The following is a 23,700-nucleotide window of genomic DNA, read 5'->3' on the forward strand; positions in this document are numbered from 1 at the left end:
AAATTTGTTCTTTGGTACTATGTTTGTTGCTGGCCAGTAGCGCAGGATAAAAATAAATGTTTCCATTTTTGTACACGTTTAGAATTATACTTCTTATCTCAAAGTAGGTAAGAGCTTTTGTCGGTAGAGTATTCGCCACTTCTTCTGTTGCATTACATTTTTGATCTTGAATTTTATTTTTTTTAAGTTAAATTGAAAATCATAATAATTGAACTAAATTAGTATAATAATTAATTGCATAATGATAGGTAGTAGGTAAGTAAAAAAATATAATTGATTGGATGTTTTGAAAATGAAAAAAGTAGGTAGGTACCTAGGTAGGTAGGTACCTAGCTATCAGGGTTTCACCCTTGCTATGATAGAAATGCGGTAAACTAATAAAAATAAATATTTTATCAGACAAACCATTAAAATAACTATTTCAATTCTAAACAGCATGCAAATACAAACATGCATGTGTGTTAATTTTATTGTCGATTTATGTTATACCTAAATATATACTATTGTGGATTTTATGTAATATTTGAGATTAATAAATAAATAAGAAAAAATAGCAAAAACAGTTATAAAACCAAAGATTTTCAGTTGATACGTTAAAATACGTTTAATATGTAGGTAGTAGGAATTCAAACTAGAACACTAAATAATAACTAAATACATGCCGAATCACACGTCAATTCGTAACTTCGTCTACCCTCACTTTTCCCTATTACGCTTGGCTTCGGCCCGTGTATACCCTTTTATATTTCAAAAAAAAAAAAAAGGAGAAAACATTTGTAATAATAGTATAGAAGATGAAAAATATAGGTAAATTAAATACTTTTTACCAGAACTTCTCATAAACATGAGCTTTCGAAAATGTAATGGAGAGATTTTCTTATTTATACTAACAGATTATCTTTCTTAGTAGGTACTATTGAAGAATTACTGCTCAGCTTTCAGGTAATAAGTATCCCAAAATTACCGATGTTTTTACTATGAAGGAAATAAAAATAACCTGATAAAAAAAATTGCAAATAGACAATTCGCGCCAAATATTAAATAGACGGAACCATCGCCCCTGGCATCTCCACAATCACCCGCAATGATACACCTTGAAGTCGCTGGACAATCTGTATCACGCAGGCGAAACGACTGCCTATAGCGGTCTCGCTCGCACGTGTACATTGAAGACGCGCGCTCTCGTTCTCTCCGCGCACCCAGCCGTCGACCAATGGCGGCCATCTTTTGCTCCCCCGAGAGCAGGCGACAGTGCGTGCTCTTGCTCTCATCACAGCACAAAGAGACGATATCTCAACGAGAGAGGTCGTCGCGCGCGCCCAGGAGATGTGGATGCGGCGCGAAAATATATCTTAGTTTTTAATAAAACAGTGCCTTCTATTTAGTGTTAAGACTGTAAATCTGTGCTCAAAAATATTTTTAACGTGTTAAGTGAGAGACTGGGAGCCCGTTGTGATTCTGGACATTTTTAATTATTTCGCACGATAGCTGATAGCGCAAAAATTATTCACGATTGGGTAAGTGTATTTTCGATTAGATTACGGTGCAAAATAATCGTTTTGTGACAGAAGCCAATGGCCGGTATTGTCTCGGCCGCGGGTCGTCCAGTAGGCGACGACGCAAAGAAATTCTATTCGTTTATTGACCCTGTAATTTTTACGCGCGCTATTACATACCTATTCTGTGCAAAACGATTCAATAATACTCAATACTTTTTAACTTCTTTTCTTTCGTGAACAATTGCACTTAAAAAAATATTCTACAAAATTTGCAGGAAATGTGTATATTACTTGCTCATTAGTTATTTCCTGTGTAAATATTGCTGTAATAAATTAACTGTGTTTAATCCGTAATTAAAAAATGTTGTGACTGATGTAAAAAAAAAATACTGATTTTTTTTCAATGTTATGGGTACCAAAAACATCGAGGTTCTTAGACCTATACAATGTAAAACAACTTGCCTAATACCTAGGTAGTCATTTTTTTTCCAATTGGGAAAATTTGTGGAAATGAACATTCGTAAAAGTAATTCTTTCATCATTCTTTTTAAAATTAACCATGGCAGTATTTTATATTCACCACTATGTAAGTAACATTTTTTACATTGCAAAAATACAATATAAATTAATTACACTTTCCACAGCACATCACTGGCTATAATTTTTTTTTTCCTTTTTTTTAATAATCTATTATTTTTTATACAAATGACAGACTTTGCAATACTTCAGATTTGTACCAACTTTGACTTTGTACCAGATTTGTTAATCTAGATAAATTTATAAAATACGGAAATGTACCTCATTTCCGTAGTTTATTAAAAATTTATCTAGATTTTTTCCAAGCGTCGGTAATTAATAGACATGTTTACATTAACAAAATAAAAATGTCAAAGTATGCATTACAAGTGTTAAGTATGTACCTATATACACAATTATGAAGAAACATGAATAATTTTAAACACTACGAGTGCCATAACTAAGCACGCTCTACTTACTAGAATATACCTACCTACTTAATGCAATTAAATATTACCTATTTAAAGGTGGTCATAGTAGGTATCTTACGAGATTTGATTATACATATATCTTGTAGAAAAAAAATCTTATCGTGTACCTAAATTAGGTGTTACAACACCTGTTGATTAAATAAAGCATAAATTGTTTTATTTAGTTATAAGTAAAAATAGATATGAAGTAATTATAGAATCTTAAAGTGACCATATTTCTTTGTGTCGGCGGATTTTCCGCAAAGCGTAAATTGAAAACTCGAATAGATTTTTAGGCCGTGCTATATTCTATAACTAGGAGGCGAATTTAAAAAACATATAATTGCTACTAATAATGGTCTTTTATAAAAATAAGGACAGGTATTTACCTTCCCAGAAACTCAGAATAGCTAGTAAGTATACATTTTAATTGTTGAAGTTTAGGTGAGATGTTTGTTACCAAATCACATAAATTAATTTGATTTGAAATTTGACTATAACCTAGAATAACACACAAGTTACGTTTTATCCCGGAATTCCTACGGAAGCGAAGCACCGGGGCCCAGCTGGTACACGCAAATAAAATAACTCTTATAACAAACGTATATAAAACAATTGCGTAAAGGTAACAATAAACACTGATAACATCTCAATCACATCTTGAAATTGAGATTGAGCTGATACGAATCGTCAAGTGTATTTTCTACTCGAGAAAAAACACCTATTATATCTTTGAACAGTTTAAACAACTGTTTATCGTAATGACGAGATTGTGTCGAGTTACCTCTCAATAGAAGATGTTAACGTTGTCACGGATTCACTGATAAGTGTGGTAGGTAATTCGACAAGCCACAACACGATCCAACTCTTTATGTGCTCATAAGTTAAAAGTACAACATTATTATGGAACAGTAAATAATCTAAAACAGAATGCAGCTAAAACTGATTCGCGGAATGAAGAAATGTTAAAAAATAGCTATCTATTAACTACGATGTAATTTTGTGGTCGATAATCTTCACGTGGCTCCAATTCCTGATAAGAATCTAATTAGACAATTGAAGGACTTGTACATTACCTATGACTTATTGGAACAGATTATTCCTATAATTTTTACAGATTCAATAACAAAAAGTTGACCAAAGAGATCAAAATGAAAATATAAAAAGCTAAATAAACAACCTACGTCCGTGATAGACACTTTAAATTAATTTTGTAGACCAATTTTCTATGAACTGATTGTAACAAAGAACTCCGTCCTAGACAGCCTAACTCTATTTACAAAAAAGCTTTTGATATAATCTGGAATAACACACACTTTTAGTCCCGAAATTCTTATGAGAGCGAATCCACGCGGCGCAGCTACTCGAAGATAAACGATGGTTTAATTTCAATAAGTTTACATATCTACTTTATTGTTTTTTTCTGATGTTTATCCGAAACCAAACCACCCTGTTTTTAAGTGATTCTATTATTAAAAATAAATAACATGTTTTTTTAGAAGATTATACCTTTGTCAACCAACCAACTGTTTCTCATACGTTGATAACAGATATCCTTGTTTTGATAAGCTGATTAATTACATCCATTTGGTCAATAATCATTTTAAAAATGTATAGAAATCTTGAAATTGTCTGAATGTACAGCTAAAACTGACTGATTACCATATCGTAGGTATGGTACCCTAACAAAATACTGCTTAAAAGGAGGTTCCATCACCTGGAATTTGAACCTTGTTGTTACCTAATAAACATTTTTTTTTTATTTGAAATTTATTATCAATGACAAAAATAAAACTAATCTAGAGTTTTATTTCGCTAACTAGCGGCTCGGCTCGTCCCGGCCGGACTCGAGTATAAATTATGCATCGAAACCACGAAACCTTCCTATCAATAGATACCAATAGGTAAAAACTACAAAAAACCGTTCGATAGTTTTTGAGTTCATCCATATATACATTCATACCGACAGACGCGACATGACTTCTATCATATTGTAGTAATTATTTCACTTTAAACGTTTTGGTATACATAGTACCAAAACGTTTCATTACAACGTAAAAACAGACAACCCCAGAGATCGAAATTCGCAACGATAATTAAACTAGTCGATAATTATGCGCGATTAGTTAAACCCTACGATTTTATTTAAATGTATCATTTATTTAGTCACAAGAAATGAATAGAAGATCGCAAATCATAACATGCAAGGTTGCCGTGTTCTTGATAGCGTTATGAGAAAGGAAATAAAACAATAAATCTCTCATATTACTTTCCGAAGACGGTCACTTATCAAGAAAACCTTAGATAAGGGTAAATTGTACAAAGGCACCGACGAACATTGTTCATATAGGTTGAGTACTGACATTTCTAGAAAACAGTTGAATAGAATCTAGAGTAGACATGCTGCTGCAATTAAAAGGTATTTGATAGAAAACGCTCCTTGACTTTTAAGGATTACCTACCCTGCCACTAGTGGCAGGTAGTCAAATAGACACCTAGGGAACTAAACTGTCAACCAATATGCAGATTTCCTCACAATGTTTTCCTTCAACGGAAGCAAGTAAATAAAAACTAGAGGTAAGGAAAGCGATGGGTGGGACTTTTGCCCAGTAATACAGGACAATAGGAGATTAAGTACTTTTTTATTTCTCGCAGCATATATATAAATATAAATATAGCAGCAAACTAGCACTTTTACTCGCCTAATATAAACCACTCGCCAGCGCCCAGCCTTTTGTTAACTTTACACCGATTACAAAGAAAATATAGCGATAATTCCAATTACTCTAATGAGGACAGGTATGCCGGACATCGTTAGATTATTGTCGTAATCGTAAATACTCTCCGTTTCCTAATCATTCTATTAGCAGAAATTATTTTGGAGATTTATTCTTTCAACTTGTTTAAAAGGTGATCGTTACAATTTTAAAATGCTTAATATTTAAGTAAGTAAATTCGTTTCATTTAAATTAAATCATTTTACTCGTTTTAGTATGCACTAAACCTATTATCCACATTAATAACATACATTGTATGTGAACCATAGATTGATGTAGAAAGACGTACCTGTTTTAGTCCTATGTTTAAATTATTTATTGAAGTTAAATTTTGGTTTAATAACTTCGACTAAATGCGGATACGAAATTAAAACATTATTTTTTTTTATTATCATATTAAATCTGAATACCTTTGAATTGCAAGCCTACCTGCATATACATACATATATTGTATAGCAGTAGCAAGTACATATTTTATACCAGATCTGGTATGAACTCTAAGTACAGGTTATTGGCACTTATTGTTTGCTATAATAAATAGGTGCAAGCGCATATGGCGACTAGAGTGTCCACGAGCATAAGATGATCCGGAATTCCTGCGAGTAATATAATGTTTTAAAAACTTTTTTGTCTCTGCCTAAAGTTATGAATATTGTTTTTAAAAATTTTATGAAATTCTACAAAATACAGTAAAATAACATATAGAGATTAGCTAGAATCTATATTTAGACGTGCGACTGTTTTGTTGTATATTAAAAAGGTGCAAAATATTGAATTGGGAATTTCAACGTTTTCTTATCATTAAGTACTCCCAAATTTTAGTGATCGATGATTAATTTGTTAAAAGTAAATTTTACTGATAGCCATGCTGATTCACTTCTTTATCACGTTTTATTAATTTTTCGAATATTACGCTTTACTAATTTTTAAAGACTTATTTCCCGAAAATGTCATCATCATCATCATCAAAAAGTTTAAATTAAGAACGTTGTTACAGGCGCAGGCGCGGTCGACCGTCGCGGGCCATGCAGGGAGCTGCCACCGCGCCCGCACCACCTGCGGCCGAGCCACCCTCTTCGCAACGTAAGTTTTTTAAAATTATGTCTCATATCTTGCCGAGACCGTCGAGCAATTGACCAAATAAACCCATCGAATTGTGTGAACAAAAATAAATTGATGACACTAAAGCCTATTTTTAAATGTCTTTGATGACACTTGTTTGACTTTTACATGTGAACCTTTATCCGTGCTAATTAGGAGTTAGCGTTAACACCATCTAGCGATAGCGGCCATACAGTATTAAAGTTTTCATTGCGAAACAACTCTCTTAACTTTTATCACTACATAGTTTATAACAGTTGTGTGGCGTGTGGTTCCGCCCTAGAATAGGACCACTCCATATACTTCCGTAGATGTCGTACGAGACTACTAAGGGATACAGCCTAGGCAGCTGATATGCAACAAAAGCATTCTCAAGGATTTGGACGACAAGGTTGACGTACGTCCAGGCACCCTGAAATTTATTATGATTTTACCCGAGCAAAGCGGGACGGGATAGATTATTTTTTATTTATAAATTATGTAATGTTTTTTTCTGATATTCTGACTTTATATTAGTTAATTTTCAAGAATATCTAATCTAAAGTGATAGTAAACGTTGCATCAATGTCCGTTCTCGAGTTTAGAAAATATAATCGATATTACGCTTAGCGATAATATTTTATTATGTGTTGTAAAGCGCAACATGTCGCCTTAGAATTACTTGAGCGACAACTTGTGACTAATCATAGGGACTTTTGTCTATAAATAGTTATGTTTTAGTTTATCAGTACAAAGATAAAATAAAGAGGAGTGGTCCATAAGTTAACTGTAAATATGTGAAGCTTACACCAGATAAATAGGTCGTACATTGACGCATATATGACGCACATATAATATTTAACATCATGTGGTTTGTATTAAAACTTTAAATAATTCCTATACCTACTGTGGCCAGGCTGTGGTTTTTATAAACCATTATATAGTAAAGTAGTCACCTGAAAATTTAATTTAAGTTGATATAAAATATCAGACGTTTTTTTTTGTTCGTAAATCGTCTGATAATTTCCAAAAATGTAATTTATAAATTCCTTAAAACTTTAAGATTTTGGTAAAATTCTACTAATTAAAATTCCTCCCGAGCGAGTTGTTAGAGAGCTCTTTAAATAGTATCAAATAGGTCTCATTGACCAAAATTGATTTTCCATCGTCGTCGATTACTCTCAGTTAAAAAACTATTATTGAGATCTATGACTGATTAAGTTGGACTTATCTGACTCAAGGAAGACATTATTCGACCATTTAGAAGCATTATTGTAATCTAAGATAGATCTTTAGCTTGCAGAGATAAATTAAGTAATGACGTATTCATTAAAATACTTCAACTATTTTCAAGTATAATTTGAGCAAGCTATTTACAAGCTTACTGTGACCATAGACGATAAGTCATCCAAAGTCTTTGAAAGTATAATATTTTATCAATAGCTACCTAAACTAATTTCCAGTACAGAGATCCATGAGTATGATCTACAGGATGTCAATCTGATATGTTTTCATCAAGATGGCGCATCTCGCCACCTGAGCCGCCACCGGAGCCCTAATGGTGCGCACGAGCCGCACTCGACGCCCAAGCATTTATATAGCTACCACCAATCTATTTGCGTTTTACTTGCTGATAAATGTTTACGACTAACCATCCGGTTTGATTACGACAGCGCTGAATTTTTCATTCTAGTTACATATGTTAAATAGTCGAGAAAAACCTTGAATTCCTCTAGTTGAGCCAAGTTATTTGTAACTTAGTTTATCTTTGTAGTTGTTTTGTACACGTTAGAATTATTATGGTCACCGTTTTCGTCTACATCTTACTTCTCATCCTTTCTTTAATGTCTAAACAGCTTAGGATTGGGCTTTCCCACAGAGGATCTTCCCTACTGACATTTAAATTCGGGTCCATGTTTTTTTTATCTTTATATCGCTGTTGATGTTACTGTAAATATCACTCATTATTTTATAAGTAAATTTGAAATATACATTTGAAAGGCTGGTTTGGAAAGGCTTACTTACATCTGATTTAGTACATGGGGTAGTTTTTCTCCCAAAATATCTGTCTGCTGACAAATCTCTCAAACTGTTATCTCTTACGTTAAATTTTAGCAATAACTGTTAAGAAATTGACTACGTGACTAAGGGCAGACAAGATATTGTATAAATCTTTACAGATATAAGTACATAATATATTTATCACTTCACGATTACCAGCTGTATTGAAATATGTTACTCAAGACTTAATTAAATGATTTATTTATCATCGAGATAGTATCTTGCCTGATGGCTCCGGCTTTACAGTGGATATTGTTGTGATCAACTGAAATAGAATTGGTGATTTAATTTAAACTTGTGGTAATTTTAGTTATTCAGTGATTATAATTTATTTTTCATCATGCATCTATTCAAGCGAGGTAAACTTAAATTGATAATTGGCTATTTACTTATTAGTATCTCTAAAATAAATACATTTTGAATTTATTTATATATCTCTATTGTCAGAGTGCATTCTCAGTTCTTTGCTCAGTCGTAAATTGTCAAAGCCCAGCGTTCACTTTCCTGCATTACTTTTCCACTTCGCATAGACCATTGGCACGTATATCATCCGTGACGATATAAAGTTAGCACACCTTGTCCCTTTCTGCCTTAGCAGAAAGCTGCTAGGGCTAGGCTCAAGTCAAAGGTTTCAGATAATTTCAACCGTTGAACTAGCTGCAATAAATAAACTATTCCGTAATCCAAACATAATACAAGTACTCATTAGAGAGTCTCATTAACGGTGGAATTCGGTTTGCTCAGCCGAATGTATCTCTAGAGAGTAAGGAAACCCACATCCTTTTGTGTACGGAACACTTGTGTCAACAGCATCTTAAGGTCGCCGCTATAAGAACATCTATCTTTTTGGTGATAAAATATCATTGGTTTCTTTTCAAGACACCTTTATTGAAAAAAAGAAACAAAGAATTGTTTACAACTAAAATTGGTTTTGGTATACTTACTTTCAGTGTTTCTTCTTAGCATTGGTAATTTCGATGTGTTATTTGTTTTTTATTTAGAGCCATTAGGGGTCCCACTGCTGGGCAAAGACCTCCATGATTGCTGGGCAAAGACATGTATGTATGGTTAACATTTCGAAGTAAGTAACGTCTTAAGTAATTTTTATTTTGACCTTGTTCAGCCTAGTGAGTTACATCAACATATGGTTAATTTCCTGTTGATACCGATTATAAGAATTATTGTGATTATAAGAATTATTTGGTAAATCAATTTTAGATTAATAGTCTTTAATATTTAACTAAATATGATAAGAAAATTAATTTTAGTTTATTAAATGTAAACATGATTAATTTCATACCTATTATTACTAAAGGAAACGTTTTGGACAATCCTTTAGCAACTTATTTCAAAGCATGGATAATTACTACATTTAGAAATTCGATAATTATAAATATTTTAATTAATTTACAAGAATACTAATACTATCCAATTTATATAAATTCGAAAGCTATTTTGTGCGTTATCTCTTCACACTTTACTCCACAAAATATTTTAGATTTTTTATGCTTTTTTGAATTACGTACCTATTATATCTTTAATCCTAAAAAATGATGTTTTTCACTATTCCCGAGCAAAAGCCACGTGAACGAAGTCGAAGGTGAAAAAAATATTATTTAAGTAATAAAAAGGAAACAATGATTAAATCTTAGATAGTTTGGTAACTCGTATCCGGCGCGCGCCTCAAATGGGTCATCTTAAAAGGAAATTGATAAGTGTAAGTCGTTCTTAGAAAGCCAAATGACGGTATTCTCTTTGTACATCAATTTCATAACGCGGAACTAGAATTGCAGACAACACTTTTATTTTTTATTAATTCGCTTACTTATCCCCAGAGATTATGGTCACCGCACATAAAAATTTGGGAATACATTTTGTGCCCCTAAGCTAAGTACTTAATCGTGTGAATTTTACACTTCATTGTCACTAGTACTATCCTCAGTTCCATGATGGAAATACTGATGATTTTTAATCATTAGTTCCATTTTAAACAATTATGGTACTAATTTTGGTTTTTCTTTCTTTGTAACTGGTATCATCAATAGTTCTAGATCACATATGACAAAGTATATATGGAAAATTTAATTGGAATAGTTTTTAGGATTTATCGCAATATCGTACAATTCAACCAAAAACAACAAAGAACTCGCACGCGTTTATGAACCGTTTTTAACGACTGCGTGGCGTAGTGGTCTCCACGCCCTGTAGGTCCCGGGTTCGATTCCCAGCGCCGGCAAATATTTATACTTGTAATCAAAGATATTCGGCGGTTCAGTCCAATTCTATTATTTATTATTATAATCATGAATAACAATATTTTGAAAACAAGAGCAGTTGGGCATAGGCAAAAAAAAATAGGTTTGCTACTGTACAAATTGGTCGATAAATCGAAAAGCTCGTTATTTGTATACCATTTCCACTTATCAGCCACTTCCAGCACGGGCTAACGGGATCTTATCTCTCAGATAAACCTTCGTATGTTCCGGACTCTCCCTAATTGAGCGAAACATGCACCATGAGTAATAAGTCCGTCAGATATTGACGTAATGATTCGGTGAAATTATAGATATGCTTAAAATTTACCTTGTTATTTATCGTTTCGTTTTGTATTAAATTTATGTAATATTAATAATTGTACAGTTGTAGGTATCACAGACTTTCCTGTGTGTAAGTGTAAATAATATGTTTTTCGACTTTATATATGTGCCCAACAGTTTAGTAACTCACTGATACCTGAAATAATAAACATTCGTGTATAAGTAGAGTAAAAGAATTAAAAGTTCAAGAAACAGTTGAAATCTCAAGGTGGAATGTGTCGTTGTAAGGCTGCGCACGCGCGCTGAACCACTGGCATCTTGGGTCCTGTAGGGTTGACACATTTTATTCAAACTCGATTTCGATATCACTTGAATCATGTGAGAAATTTGCAATTTGTTAAATAAATTATATTGTTTAGGAAATAAGTTCATAAAATAAACTTAATTCAAATAAGATAAACAACGGTGGATTTATCCCATGTTGGGATCTTAGCCGTAGAATCAGCAAAATAATTATACTTAGCTTAGATTTAAATATAATGTTCAATTTCTTTCGTCTTGTTTTAAATGTATAACATTCCAATCCCTGCAATTATATTAAATTAATTAAAAGTGAATGTAACTCATTATTTTTTATTATTTTATTACAATGACTATTTTTTCCGTTAAAGAATCGTATAATTTTCATATAAATTTAGCAACAACGAGCGACCTCGGACTCAAGTCGTTAAATTTTAGCATCGTGCAAGAACAAAAGTCTTTATTCGTAGTTCGTACAGTATTATTTAGGAAAGTGGCAACCCTAAGCCCTACATTACCATTCAGTTAATATCCCCCCACCTTCAATGCGCAAGCGCCTAATTGGGACGACTTTTCCGTTCAGAGAAAGCGATTGATCGACTGGAAAGAAGGGCTGCTGTTGACCGAGGCGAATTCAAAATGTCTGTTCCAAATTCTGAATGAGAAAAACACAACGCGGCAGAAAGCAGCAAAATGAAAAAATGTGCCAATGAACTAGCTTTTGCTCGGACTTCGTAAAAGTACTGTATTCCTACAGGATTTTCTTCAAGGAAGCTACATACCAATATTCAACTTTTTAGGCTGTGAATTTTAAGTCAGCATACTAGATTCGATTGTAGACGTATCTATCCTTTTAAAATCAACATTTCTAGTCTACAAACAAATAAGTGTGGACTTACGCAATATCGTAAAATGGACATTGAAACTTGAGTCGAGGACAACCACGCTAATCAAATTTCATTCATACATCGCTCATATGCGAGCGAAATAGGTATAAAATTGATGAATTCAATTACAACATACTTATTTATCACTTAATTTTGTATTGAGAATTCTGCTGAATCATTTGCGGTACCTATGGTGTAAATGATACTGGCTGTCAATAACACCCTTTTCAGAAATACAATTTCTCAATTCTTAATCCTTCTATTAATATTTACAAAATTATGATCTCAATGTAATTTTAACACATCTTTATGCGGGATAACAAATCTTTGTGCGGTTTGCTCTACTTATGTACTACAAAGATTCATTGAAATTCGTTCAATAGATTTCGCGTAAGGTTGTAAAAATAATCTATACTTTGAAATATAAAAATATCGATGCCAAGTTACATAATTCTGAAAATTTGACTAGTTTTGAAGTAAGATACGACAATAGTGTTCAAAAATAAAGAAAAAGATAGCTTTCTAAATTTAAATCACAAGCCTATAAAAACCGTTGGTCTCTCATTGAATATGACAAGACTGTCCCCTTTCCTATGGGCTGCGCAGGCACAGTGATCATAACATCATACAAGGACCGTTAAATCGGCGCGGAAGGTGGCTCCTGACTCGCATTCTTGATGTGGTCAAGATGGCCGCGCCATGCCATCACGGGAACATAATTTTAATATTCCTGTCTCTGGCTGATGAAATCTACACATTTTATCTCAGTTTTATTACTTTAATTTCAATTAAGTGTACTAAACATTGTTTTTATTCAATTCGTCATATAGAAAAAATCAATCCAGATTCAATCAAAACAAAATACATAAATTATTTTGTTGTTAATCATGTTCAAGGTATACTGTGTTGTAGATGTCGCCACTGTTATGGGAAATGTTTTGTTTGTCCTACTTTGACGTTTCATAGTGGTCACCCGAACCAAAATTAAAATTATGTCTATAAGTTTGTTGCCCACCAAAAACCCAACGATATACAGACAGATATCATAAAACCACAGTCCTAGAAACAATTTATCAGTTTCTAGACAGTCAATCAGACCCATTGGGGTCTGATTATTTTTCTAACTTTCTCTCGAAGACATAAGGTTCAATTTGCCACTTCGCTTGAGTGATCACAGTGTAATGGTGTACTGCGACACCTTAAATGAAGGCTTGAAGATATAATTCAATACCGTTGGAGCCCATTGGAGTGTGTAGGAAAGCAGGCGACATCCTAGCCATATATAATAACGTGGCGTCCGTTATGTTCGGCCATCGCTATGGCCGGTACCATAGAGTTCAATTTTTTTTTCTATAGCAAAGGCGTACGGGATAGTCGATTTAAATTCCGTATAAGCGGGAAGGAGGAAGTCACGGCCCGAATATATGTATGTCATATGTTTTCTCCGTAATTGAACTTGAATGAACTCTTATTGGTAATTGAAATTTTTAAATTTACTATTTGATATTGATATGAAAAATAATTGTTATATTTTACGGATTAAATATAAATCTAGATAGTTACTTGTTAACTATTAATGTAAAAATAATATTTGTACAGCTGCTATTGATTAATCATGACGTAGAAAGTCGTGCTTTTTGGCGAACTATTTAAATGCATCAAATAGGGAATTCCATCTAATTGGAATTAAAGAATACAACTGGATATTCATATTTATTTAATTCTTTTAAAACCAGCCAGTGTTCTGGATAATTTTAAATTAAGAAATTAAAAAGAAAAAAACAAACAATAGCATTGCCAATTCAACGTTTTTGAATGTACAGCCACATTTCGGATGAATTCCGTTTATAAAAATTTTGCATTTTCTTTCGAAATTCGATCAACAGTTCATGTAAATTACTGTCATTGACCGGATATATGATCAATTTAAGTAAAATTGGTTACTTATAATTATATTATACCTGAGATTTCGATATTACTGAATGGTTTGAAAAATGTGGAAAACTATCTATAGTTCGTTATAAACAAACGAATTTACCTCTCTATATTCAACATCAAATCAATAACAGCATTTTATATTTTACATAAATGCCTCGGCCACAGTGATTCATTACATTCATCAAGAAAGTAATAAGCTTCGATGGTATAGTGCCCAAATTATTAATGAGAGGAGAACAGCATTGTAGAAGGGTTAAAAAACTGGAATTACCTAAACGGAATAAAGTATAGGATATATAGAAAGCAGAGGAAAATATGAATGGAGTGCGCTCGGCAAGATATGGCTAAAAATATATAACATATTGGTTAACATCAGACAGGGAGAAGTGGAGGAGACTGACATGCTGTACCGACCACACATACAGTGGGATTAGGATAGGCTGATCAGTCAATACATACAATAGTATTCATAATCGGATGATGATGAATACCATAAAAAAAATATGTAATCTAAGATGAATATGGTGGCGAGACCTATGTCAACTCTAAGGTCTCAAAATCTATTCAATTTGACCTTTGGTCAACAATTCAAGAAAGGGTTGCACGAGCTTCTTTTAACCCTTTGTGTTGACCCTTCCAATGTAAAGTTAATTTGGGGTTAACAGATGAAAGATGACGCACCTTTATATGCAATTACATCCCTTATGGATACTTTTTATGTAGGTATATTAGGAATCATATTTTACATTATTTGGAAAACATTTAGACTTTAAAGTCTTAATAATCTCTGTTTCACTGTCGCAATTTTGATTGTGACGCCTCGAAACCTAGGGACTTTAAATTTCGAAGATTAGGCTGTGATTTCTATTAAATACTATTTTTGCATATAAGCTGTCAAGACTTTCATTCATTAATTTACTTTTTCTTATCCCTTAGTCGCCTCTTACGACATCCACGAAAGGAAAATAAATATAGGGGTCATATTCTAGAGAGAAAGTTAAAATCTATTTATAGTTAAATTTATTTACATTATACAATATGATTTGAAAGTAACAGTGTAACCTTTTTAGGTATGTTATTTATTAACCAGAATGAAAGGTATCTAGGTAAAAAAATAATAATTGAGTTTTATACATAATCTCGATGGATAAATAGAAAATTGCATAAGTTCAAGTTATTTGCTTACGGTGCTTATTTTGATAGCAATATCCGTCGTCTTGGATTACGCGGGAATGACAAATTTCAATGACAAAAGAATAGGTGTAATTTAACTGGTTTTTTTGTGTGGTACACTATATAGGTAGCCGTTTTCTTCTTCCATACTTTTGCTACTTTCTTTCTCCACAATATAGCCATAATACATGTACTTGATAATAATCTGGTGTTGTATCAGAGTTGTATTGCCACTATTGATTTTCATACCGTACCAACCTGACACCTTTGTCAGGCGTACAAAACTAAACTTTAACTCCAGCCAGTAGAGTTTATTTGAATTTCAAGTTTCATGAATAATGTGAATCATAGCAAAGAACTTTGTTCGCCAGACAAGGGCCTCGGGATAGGCATTAAATTTAGAACGAATGAATAACACTTTTTTTTATACACTTTCGTAATGAGTGATTGTAATTCAGGTTGCAAACAAGACGTTATGTAAAAGAAACCTGTTTATTTCTTGGAATTTTGCTCAGTAGTATGTACATGAAATATGAATTATTTGAGACATATTATCCATTATGTTTTATTGTTAAATAACTATAATGACAACTCAGCAGCGTAACGCCATCTTGTATCGAGTAGCCGAACTAATAAAAGACAAGAATTTTCTTTGTAATTTCTTACCTCTCTAACTTATAAACAATTTCAATTCGAATCTATTAGCTGATTATCGGAAGTACCACAATGCATGACATATATTTATATTATTCCAATACCAGTGCAAACTACAAACGAAACGACTGACTCATCTATTGTCGACTTTTCTTGGAATAGGAAAATGAAAGCGCCCTGCGTTATTCAAACATACAATATTTAATCCATTGTAGATTAATGTGTACTTTCGTTGTTACAGAAATCAAAACAGAAGAGGTCATCACTCAAGCGAAAATAGAGATCGATGAAATGGAAAATATGGTGGAGAAACAGGAATTTAGAGCGACCAGGACGACCAGCATCGACAGCGACAACCGCTCAGACAAAAGTGAAGAAGAAGACTCCAGAAGATCCCGCAAGAGGGCTGCATCTACCTCTCCATCCCCTCTACCCCTAGACAAGAGAACCACCCGATTCGAATGTCCCAAATGCCGACAGCGATTCGATTCCGCAAATGCATTTGACGTCCATAGATTCACTGTCCATGGAGACGACACCAGAACCGGTTTCGATGATCTAACCTTTGTGGACTTTTCAAGCAAAAAGTTTCCGGAAATCGCCCGGGGTATCTGTGAACGAAACCCTCACGTATCTATCACCGAACAACGCTTTAGATGCGACCTCTGCGCTAGGGATTTTCCCTGTGGACAAGCTCTAGACATGCACAGGAAATCATGTTCAGGTACCACTCGCATTCAAAGTCCTGAACGGGATAGGAGGGAAGACTTCTTTGCTAAATTAGATCTTAGAAACCGCTCTTTTGGAATTCCTGGAACTTTGACACCACCAATGGATAGGTTTACTCCAAAGTTTGATGATGGACACCTCACAAATGGCATGAGACACATAGATGCTGCCAGAGATTTAGCTGATATTCAATCTATTCTGAACGTTACATCAGCTGGAAGTCTTTTAGAAAGACTTACAGGTACAAGAGTAGGCTTAGAAAGCACAGTGCTGACACCTCCCGATACCATTATCAAAGAGAGAGAGCAAGAAGAAACGCAAGATAATTTTGCGGCTGAATTCAGACGCATGAAATTACGTGGTGAGTTCCCGTGTCGATTGTGTCCTGCTAAATTCCCAAATCTGAGAGCTCTCAAAGGTCACAACAGAGTCCACCTTAGTGGCACCGGCCCAGGACCTTACCAATGCAACATGTGTCCTCATGCATCGTTGGACAAAGCAGCTTTGGTTCGTCATATGCGAACACATAACGGAGATCGTCCATATGAATGTGCTGTATGTAATTACGCTTTTACTACCAAAGCCAACTGTGAAAGGCATCTAAGAAATCGCCACGCTAAAGTCACGAGAGAAGATGTCAAGCGCTCCATAATCTATCATCCTTCAGAAGATCCCAATAATGATGAGGTAAACTCAAAGCTGGCTAGAGATGAAGTGAAAAGATCTCTCGCTTTCCATACCCCAGACATTGAAAGACGTAGTGAAAATACTGGTCGAGATACACCTCTGACTCATTTTACTCCCAGCTTCATTGCTGACAGACATCCAGTTTCAGCTTTAGTAACTAAGCCATTGCCAGAAACTCCCACGCTGACTCCAAGAGATAATGAACAGGCCATGCCAAGAATTAAGGTAAAAGGTATCGGTCAACTTACTCAGATACCCGAATATAGACCAGCTGACTTATCTTCCTTCAAAACTAATGACGTTCAATCTGATACTTATGAAGAAGATGCTCCTGTTGACCTCAGCACAAATGATAGCTGTGATGTTCTTGATCTCAGTAAAAAGAAAAGAGATGTTGATAGCGACGAGCCCAAAGCTCCACCGAGACCATCCTTTGAGCCTGACCCAACAGCTGCTGCAACAGCATTTGAGAAAACCCGATTGTTGATAGCTCAACAAAGAATTCTCGAGAATACATTGCCTAAAATAGATCCAGCATATTACGCAACACAACTGTCGCAGCTATATGCCGGTACGGTACCCGGTATACCTGGTCTCCCAATACCGCCTTCCTTTCCAATCAATCCTTACTTTCTTCAACCTTCGTTTTTTCCTCACCCAACTGATTCTCAAGAACTTGTCGAAATAAAACAACGTATCCAGAAAGAAATAATTCGAGGCTTGAGCATGTCAGGAGGAAGGCTTGTCGCTAACGAACAAGATACTCAGCCAAAGCAAGAACCTGAAGAAGAAGAACAGAAACCATTAGCTTTACCAAGATCGCCATCTCCTATTCCGCAATCCGAATCTCCTAGACCGCTTAGTAACAACATTATACCACAAAATGACTCCGTTAAAATGGTCATAAAAAATGGTGTGCTAATGCCTAAACAAAAACAACGAAGATACCGCACTGAAAGACCATTTTCATGCTCTCAATGCTCAGCTCGTTTTACCCTTCGCTCGAACATGGAACGGCACGTGAAACAGCAACATCCACAGCACTGGAGTGTGAGAAGACCAGCGCCAAGAGCTCCTCCTCCGTACCCCAATCCTGACACATTAGTCGATCGTGTCAAATTTGCCTTGCTAGCTCGCCATCTAGAGCGCCCTTTGCAACAACCTGAGCGGTCGCCAGTACGCAGAGATTCTGATGAAGTTGCAGACAATGAGGAAGATGAAGATGACACGCTAGTTATCGATGAAGAACCAGATGCAGATAACAAATCTGATGAGCATTCCGCAGCCCATAGAGCTGCAGCTGAAATTTTGATGGCGACCCGCCAGCAAGAACTTAATAAGGATTTTGATCTTAAAATTGCTGGAAATTTGATCAATAAACCTATTTCTCTTGTCACCGAAAAGTCTGACGCAGAAGCCGAACCAACTCAAAATCAAGAATCTTTGCCTGTACCTGTGCTATCTGCTCGTAGTGATGAAGAAGAAGATGAAGAGGGTTTAGTTGCATCGACTAGCGAAGGGAACAACTCGGGAAGCGATGAAAATAAGTAAGTATATTGTATATTTCTTATTCTATAACTAATTCGTATAGTCGATATTTGCAAATATTAAAATTGTATAAAATAAGGAAATACCTAATAAATACATTTCTTTTTCAGATCTGATGCAGACAATGGAGGTCAACCACCGAAAAAGAAATCTGCATACAGTCTAGCACCCAACCGAGTGTCGTGCCCATATTGCCATAGAAAATTCCCCTGGTCATCTTCACTTCGACGTCACGTTCTGACGCACACTGGTCAGAAACCGTTCAAATGCCCGCACTGCCCTCTTCTCTTCACAACCAAGTCAAACTGCGATCGCCATTTGTTACGAAAACATGGTGGATCAGCAAGGGCCATACTAGCTGAGCCAATCCCGGAAACCGTGACTCCTCCTCAACCAGTAAATGACACGAGAACTGTGCCTGAAAGGCCTTTCAAATGTGCGTCATGTCCAACTAGCACATTTTCTTCTTTAGAAACTCTGAAGAAGCACATGTCATCACGCCATGGAACTGGTGATTCGCAGCCAGGTTCACCTATTCCGGATACAAATGATGATAATACTGATGGATTAGTCTTCAAGTGCCATCTTTGCGAAGGATCTTTCGGTGACAGAGGCGGTGCACTGGGACACTTGGCTTCGGCGCACGCGACGGAATACGAGCAACTTGTCAGCAAAGGAGCGTTAGATGCGGCTAGTGACAGGAGTGAGAGTGCAGATGATGATGAGAGGGGCAAGTTTCCTGATCACGCTAATAGAAAGGTATGACTATTTAACATTGAAATAAATAATACTAGCAAACATGTTTGAAAGTACGCCCTCGAAGCGTCTTCCGAAAGTACCTACTATTTTTAAATAATCGTAGCAGTTTTTTTTTGTTTACAATAACCATTTGTGAAAAAAGTCAAAGTTTTTTTATTGGAAAATCTTTTGGTACATTAAAACCTAAGAATATATTAATTTTATTTTACCTACTTCATCAGGTCGTTTGCGCATTTTGCGTGCGCCGTTTCTGGTCAGCCGAAGACCTGCGCAGACACATGCGCACTCACTCAGGAGAGCGACCGTTTGCGTGTGATCTGTGCCGGAGAAGATTCACACTGAAGCACAGCATGCTGCGACATCGGAAGAAACACAGAGACGACGCTACTGATGACGAAGAACCTTCTCCACCGATCACGCCTATTGAAGGAGATAATATTTCCAATGGGTAAGTATTAGTCTCATTTTATAGATAGAAGTTCGTATGAAATTTGTTACCATGCCTTGAACATTTTCCGTCAGAGATTTATTTCTCCATACATTTTAGTATCTAATAAAGGCACTCTCTTTCCAGATATCGCTATCGTGACGACGACGGCTCTGGCAATGAGATTCCCAACAACGTCAACAACAACAACTCTCCCCCAGCGGCACCATTCGACAAGAAACTCAAACTGGACATGACTTCCCGTAAATATTCCTCGGAAGCCGAAAACGACGGGGAAAACGGGAGCGATTTGATCGGGAAACTGTTGGGCATTCCTGACAAGACCATAATTAATAAGTTACTTTCTTCAGCGGATGAAGCGGCCAAATTCCTTGGAGTAAACAAATGAGAGTACGCTATAGTCCTTGTGACACCAGCTAGACTCATCCTAGCCCCGCGAGGACTAAAACTACCACAAACTGATACAACGACGTCAACGAATGCAAGCACTAATACTACAACGCCATCTATCAACGAGTAGACGTACTATGTATATAATGATCTATATATGCGCTTATAGCGCCGTTAAAATTTTCTAATTTACTTATTATGTATAATAACTAGGTGCCTTTAGATGCCTTAAGTAAAGTATGAACCGTCCTATTCTGCCTTAGCGTAATATTATATCTAATCTAAATATTTAATAAAAGTGGGTTACAAGCAACGAAATTTTCTGTAGTGCCAGTTTACGAAAGTACATTTTTATATTCGTCATTAGCTAGTAAGTTACTGTCATACTTTAATCGTTAACTCGCGTTTACGTAATGTTTTAGCACGAACCAAAAATCGCTAATATCTAGAGCTACGAGCCAATTTTTTACATGCATTTCCATCTAGTCGTGTTTTTCTATTTTCATTTTCATGTATCCTCAAAATCACCAAACGAACTTAATTTTGCACAATAGGTACCTAACCTAATAGTTAAATTCAGCCAAAAACATTTTGCAAATCCAAATTTATCTAGTCAATCCCTTAGATACATTTTCTTTTATCGGTTAAAGTAAGCTAAAATACCAAAATATCAATAATTAGATGATAAATAGATAAGTTATTTAGGCAATACTATCATTAATATTATACGATATCAATAAACCTCATGATATAATATCCTACCAATGAATAGTTTTAACATAACTATGCTTTGTTTGTAACGTTAGAAAAACTTATCTAAACAAAGTTTGAGACAAATTACATGACATGTCTATTTTATCACGAGAAAACAGTAATACCTGAGTATTACTGTTTTCTCGTGATTTCCATACCTTCATACTGTAATGTTCTGTTACCCCATACTTTTTGGTGTAATTCTATTGAATTATAACCTCAATTCCTCTTAATAATTAAGTACTTAATTATGTTACTAACTTTTGGGTTATAATTGTAATTTTATTTGCTCAAATTCATGGCATTTCTTTTTATATCGATTAGAAATAAACGTTGCTTTTAAACGGTTAGGATCTCTTAAATGTAATTGATGAATTTGTATAAAGGCAATCTTAAACAATTCACATAAATGGCTTTTGGTGGATGTAATTTTACCAATTTTGGTTATTTTAAGAAATGGAGTTTCAATGTTTTGTTTTTATCCCGAATTTTATGAAAATAAGTGTTTAATTTATATTTTATTGTTGCGGCAATGTTATGTTTCCATTTGGGTTAAACCCTTAGATATAATTATTAGATTAAGTCTCCTTATGGATTGACGAATCATACATACGCTAGAATATACCTAAGTCCGAAAATCGCTTTGTAAATATTCAAATGCTGAAATAAAATACCAAATATACCTTTCATAGATATATATGTATTTCGAATATGTACATTTTCTAAAAAGCGTAAACGTACTTAAAATTGTGCAAAGTTTTACTTTAAAAGAGAGTAACTATAATATGTATTATGAATAATGGGCTTGATTCTGTGTCTGTAATAGTTTAGTGTAGGTATCTTTACAACATTTTAAGATATGATAGTACTAAATGTATTCAATGTATTGAAGTAAAACTTTATCACTTAATGATTGATTTATGTATAAATCTATGGAGCAATAATAATAATAGTCTTTTAATTACATACGTTTAATTTTTTAAGTGTGTGTCTTTAAATGTTTATCAACTAATTAATTATAATTAATATATTTACAGTAAGTATATACCAAAGTAAGTTAAATATTGTATTATTTTAATATTAAAAATCCTGCTTCATGTCAATTATAGTTAGAAATTGTGGACATAATTTGATATTAATTATATTTATTGAAATCGAGTAATTTTGATTGTATGTGGCCAGTTCGAAATTCAGTTGCGATTAAATGATTAGAATTCTTTCATTGAATCGTGCGTGAATCTGTTTCATATAAATTATACTTACGTAAGTAATCTCGTACTTATTATAAACATAGAGTATAATATAAGTCATAAATTAAGTATATTGTGGCAACACCGCTTGGCCTTTCAATGTAGTGTTTGTGTGTTTAAACATTGCTCTTTTATATTTAAGATAATTTTGATAATAAATTCTACATAGTTATTGAATTGCATGACTATATTGTACTATTACTATATTAAATATAAAAATAAGATATTGACTATTCACCTGTTTGCCTCTCTTTCTTTCATGCAATATGAGTGTCGTTTCAAAAACGTTTTTTGTGAAATACATAATGGTGTATTATTAAATAACAAACTCTTTTATTAAACTTACCTTTTCCCTCCTGTTTAATTAAATTCCAAAATGTAAGATTGAAGCAGAATTTTTGTAGCAAATACTATGTGTAGGTACCAACAAAAGATTTATACCTAAATAAAATAAACAAGGTAGGGAAAACAAAATCTCATTTCCAATTGGGGAATGCCGTGCGCAGCCGTAAAGTTAGATAGCTAAAGTTGAAATAATATTTGTTTTAAACTTAAAAAATTGTTTAAATGTACCGTCCACAAATATTTTTTTTTATTTTACAAACTCAGTTTATACAAAATGTAGTAAGACATAGCAAAGACGAAGATATGTACCTAGTTATTATAAAGACACGTAAACACCGAAAAATTCATTTTTTTAGTCAGAACATTTTTGTCTGCGACTGTACATATATTTCTGAATTAGAAAGTATAGATGGCAGCACCATTTGTAAAATAAATACTACTACTCGTCAATAGAGGGCGGTAGGTAGGAAAGTTCGATAGCTTTATAATTTTTCCAAAAGTTATGAATACAAATTTACAAGTACCTAAGCCAATTATGTTGTAAATCGCAATATAATCATAAAATACAATATATATAATTTCATTAGGTAAGTACTTAAAACAGTTTTAAAACCTATGAACGCAACTACATCAAATAATCGCATTCAACTTCAACCAATGCTTGTACGAAAAATGTTACCAACAAAAAATATTTGAAAATGTTAGGGTAAAACTATAACGCGAATTGCGTCACGCATACCGCGGGATTTGATCAGAGATATAATCAAAATAATAAAATTAATATGTAAAGGTCTGAATGTTAATATGTATGTAAAGGTGAATTTATACACAAATGACGTGACGTGATGTGACTTGTCATACAAAACGGTATCGCTCGTATGAAATAGTATGCAGATATT

General features: G+C 34.2%; 1 protein-coding gene across 3 annotated transcripts; it reads left to right on the forward strand.

Moving 5' to 3' along the window:
• Positions 1 to 1,249: 1,249 nt before the first annotated feature.
• LOC128679688 (ras-responsive element-binding protein 1-like) lies at positions 1,250 to 22,784 on the forward strand. 3 transcript variants are annotated; one of them, XM_053762081.2, is made up of 6 exons: positions 1,250 to 1,517; positions 6,260 to 6,345; positions 16,134 to 18,855; positions 18,967 to 19,615; positions 19,837 to 20,063; positions 20,190 to 22,784. In XM_053762081.2, exons 2-6 carry the CDS (start codon positions 6,288 to 6,290, stop codon positions 20,449 to 20,451), a joined length of 3,918 nt encoding a protein of 1,305 aa, XP_053618056.1. In that variant the 5' UTR covers positions 1,250 to 1,517; positions 6,260 to 6,287; the 3' UTR covers positions 20,452 to 22,784. The 3 variants fall into 3 exon arrangements, with proteins under 3 accessions (XP_053618056.1, XP_053618055.1, XP_053618057.1); XM_053762080.2 differs by lacking the exon at positions 1,250 to 1,517 and adding an exon at positions 1,586 to 2,085; XM_053762082.1 differs by lacking the exons at positions 1,250 to 1,517; positions 6,260 to 6,345 and adding an exon at positions 8,647 to 8,762.
• Positions 22,785 to 23,700: the final 916 nt, after the last annotated feature.

This window comes from Plodia interpunctella, chromosome 22 (assembly GCF_027563975.2).
Source record: "Plodia interpunctella isolate USDA-ARS_2022_Savannah chromosome 22, ilPloInte3.2, whole genome shotgun sequence".
Lineage (NCBI taxonomy): Eukaryota > Metazoa > Arthropoda > Insecta > Lepidoptera > Pyralidae > Plodia > Plodia interpunctella.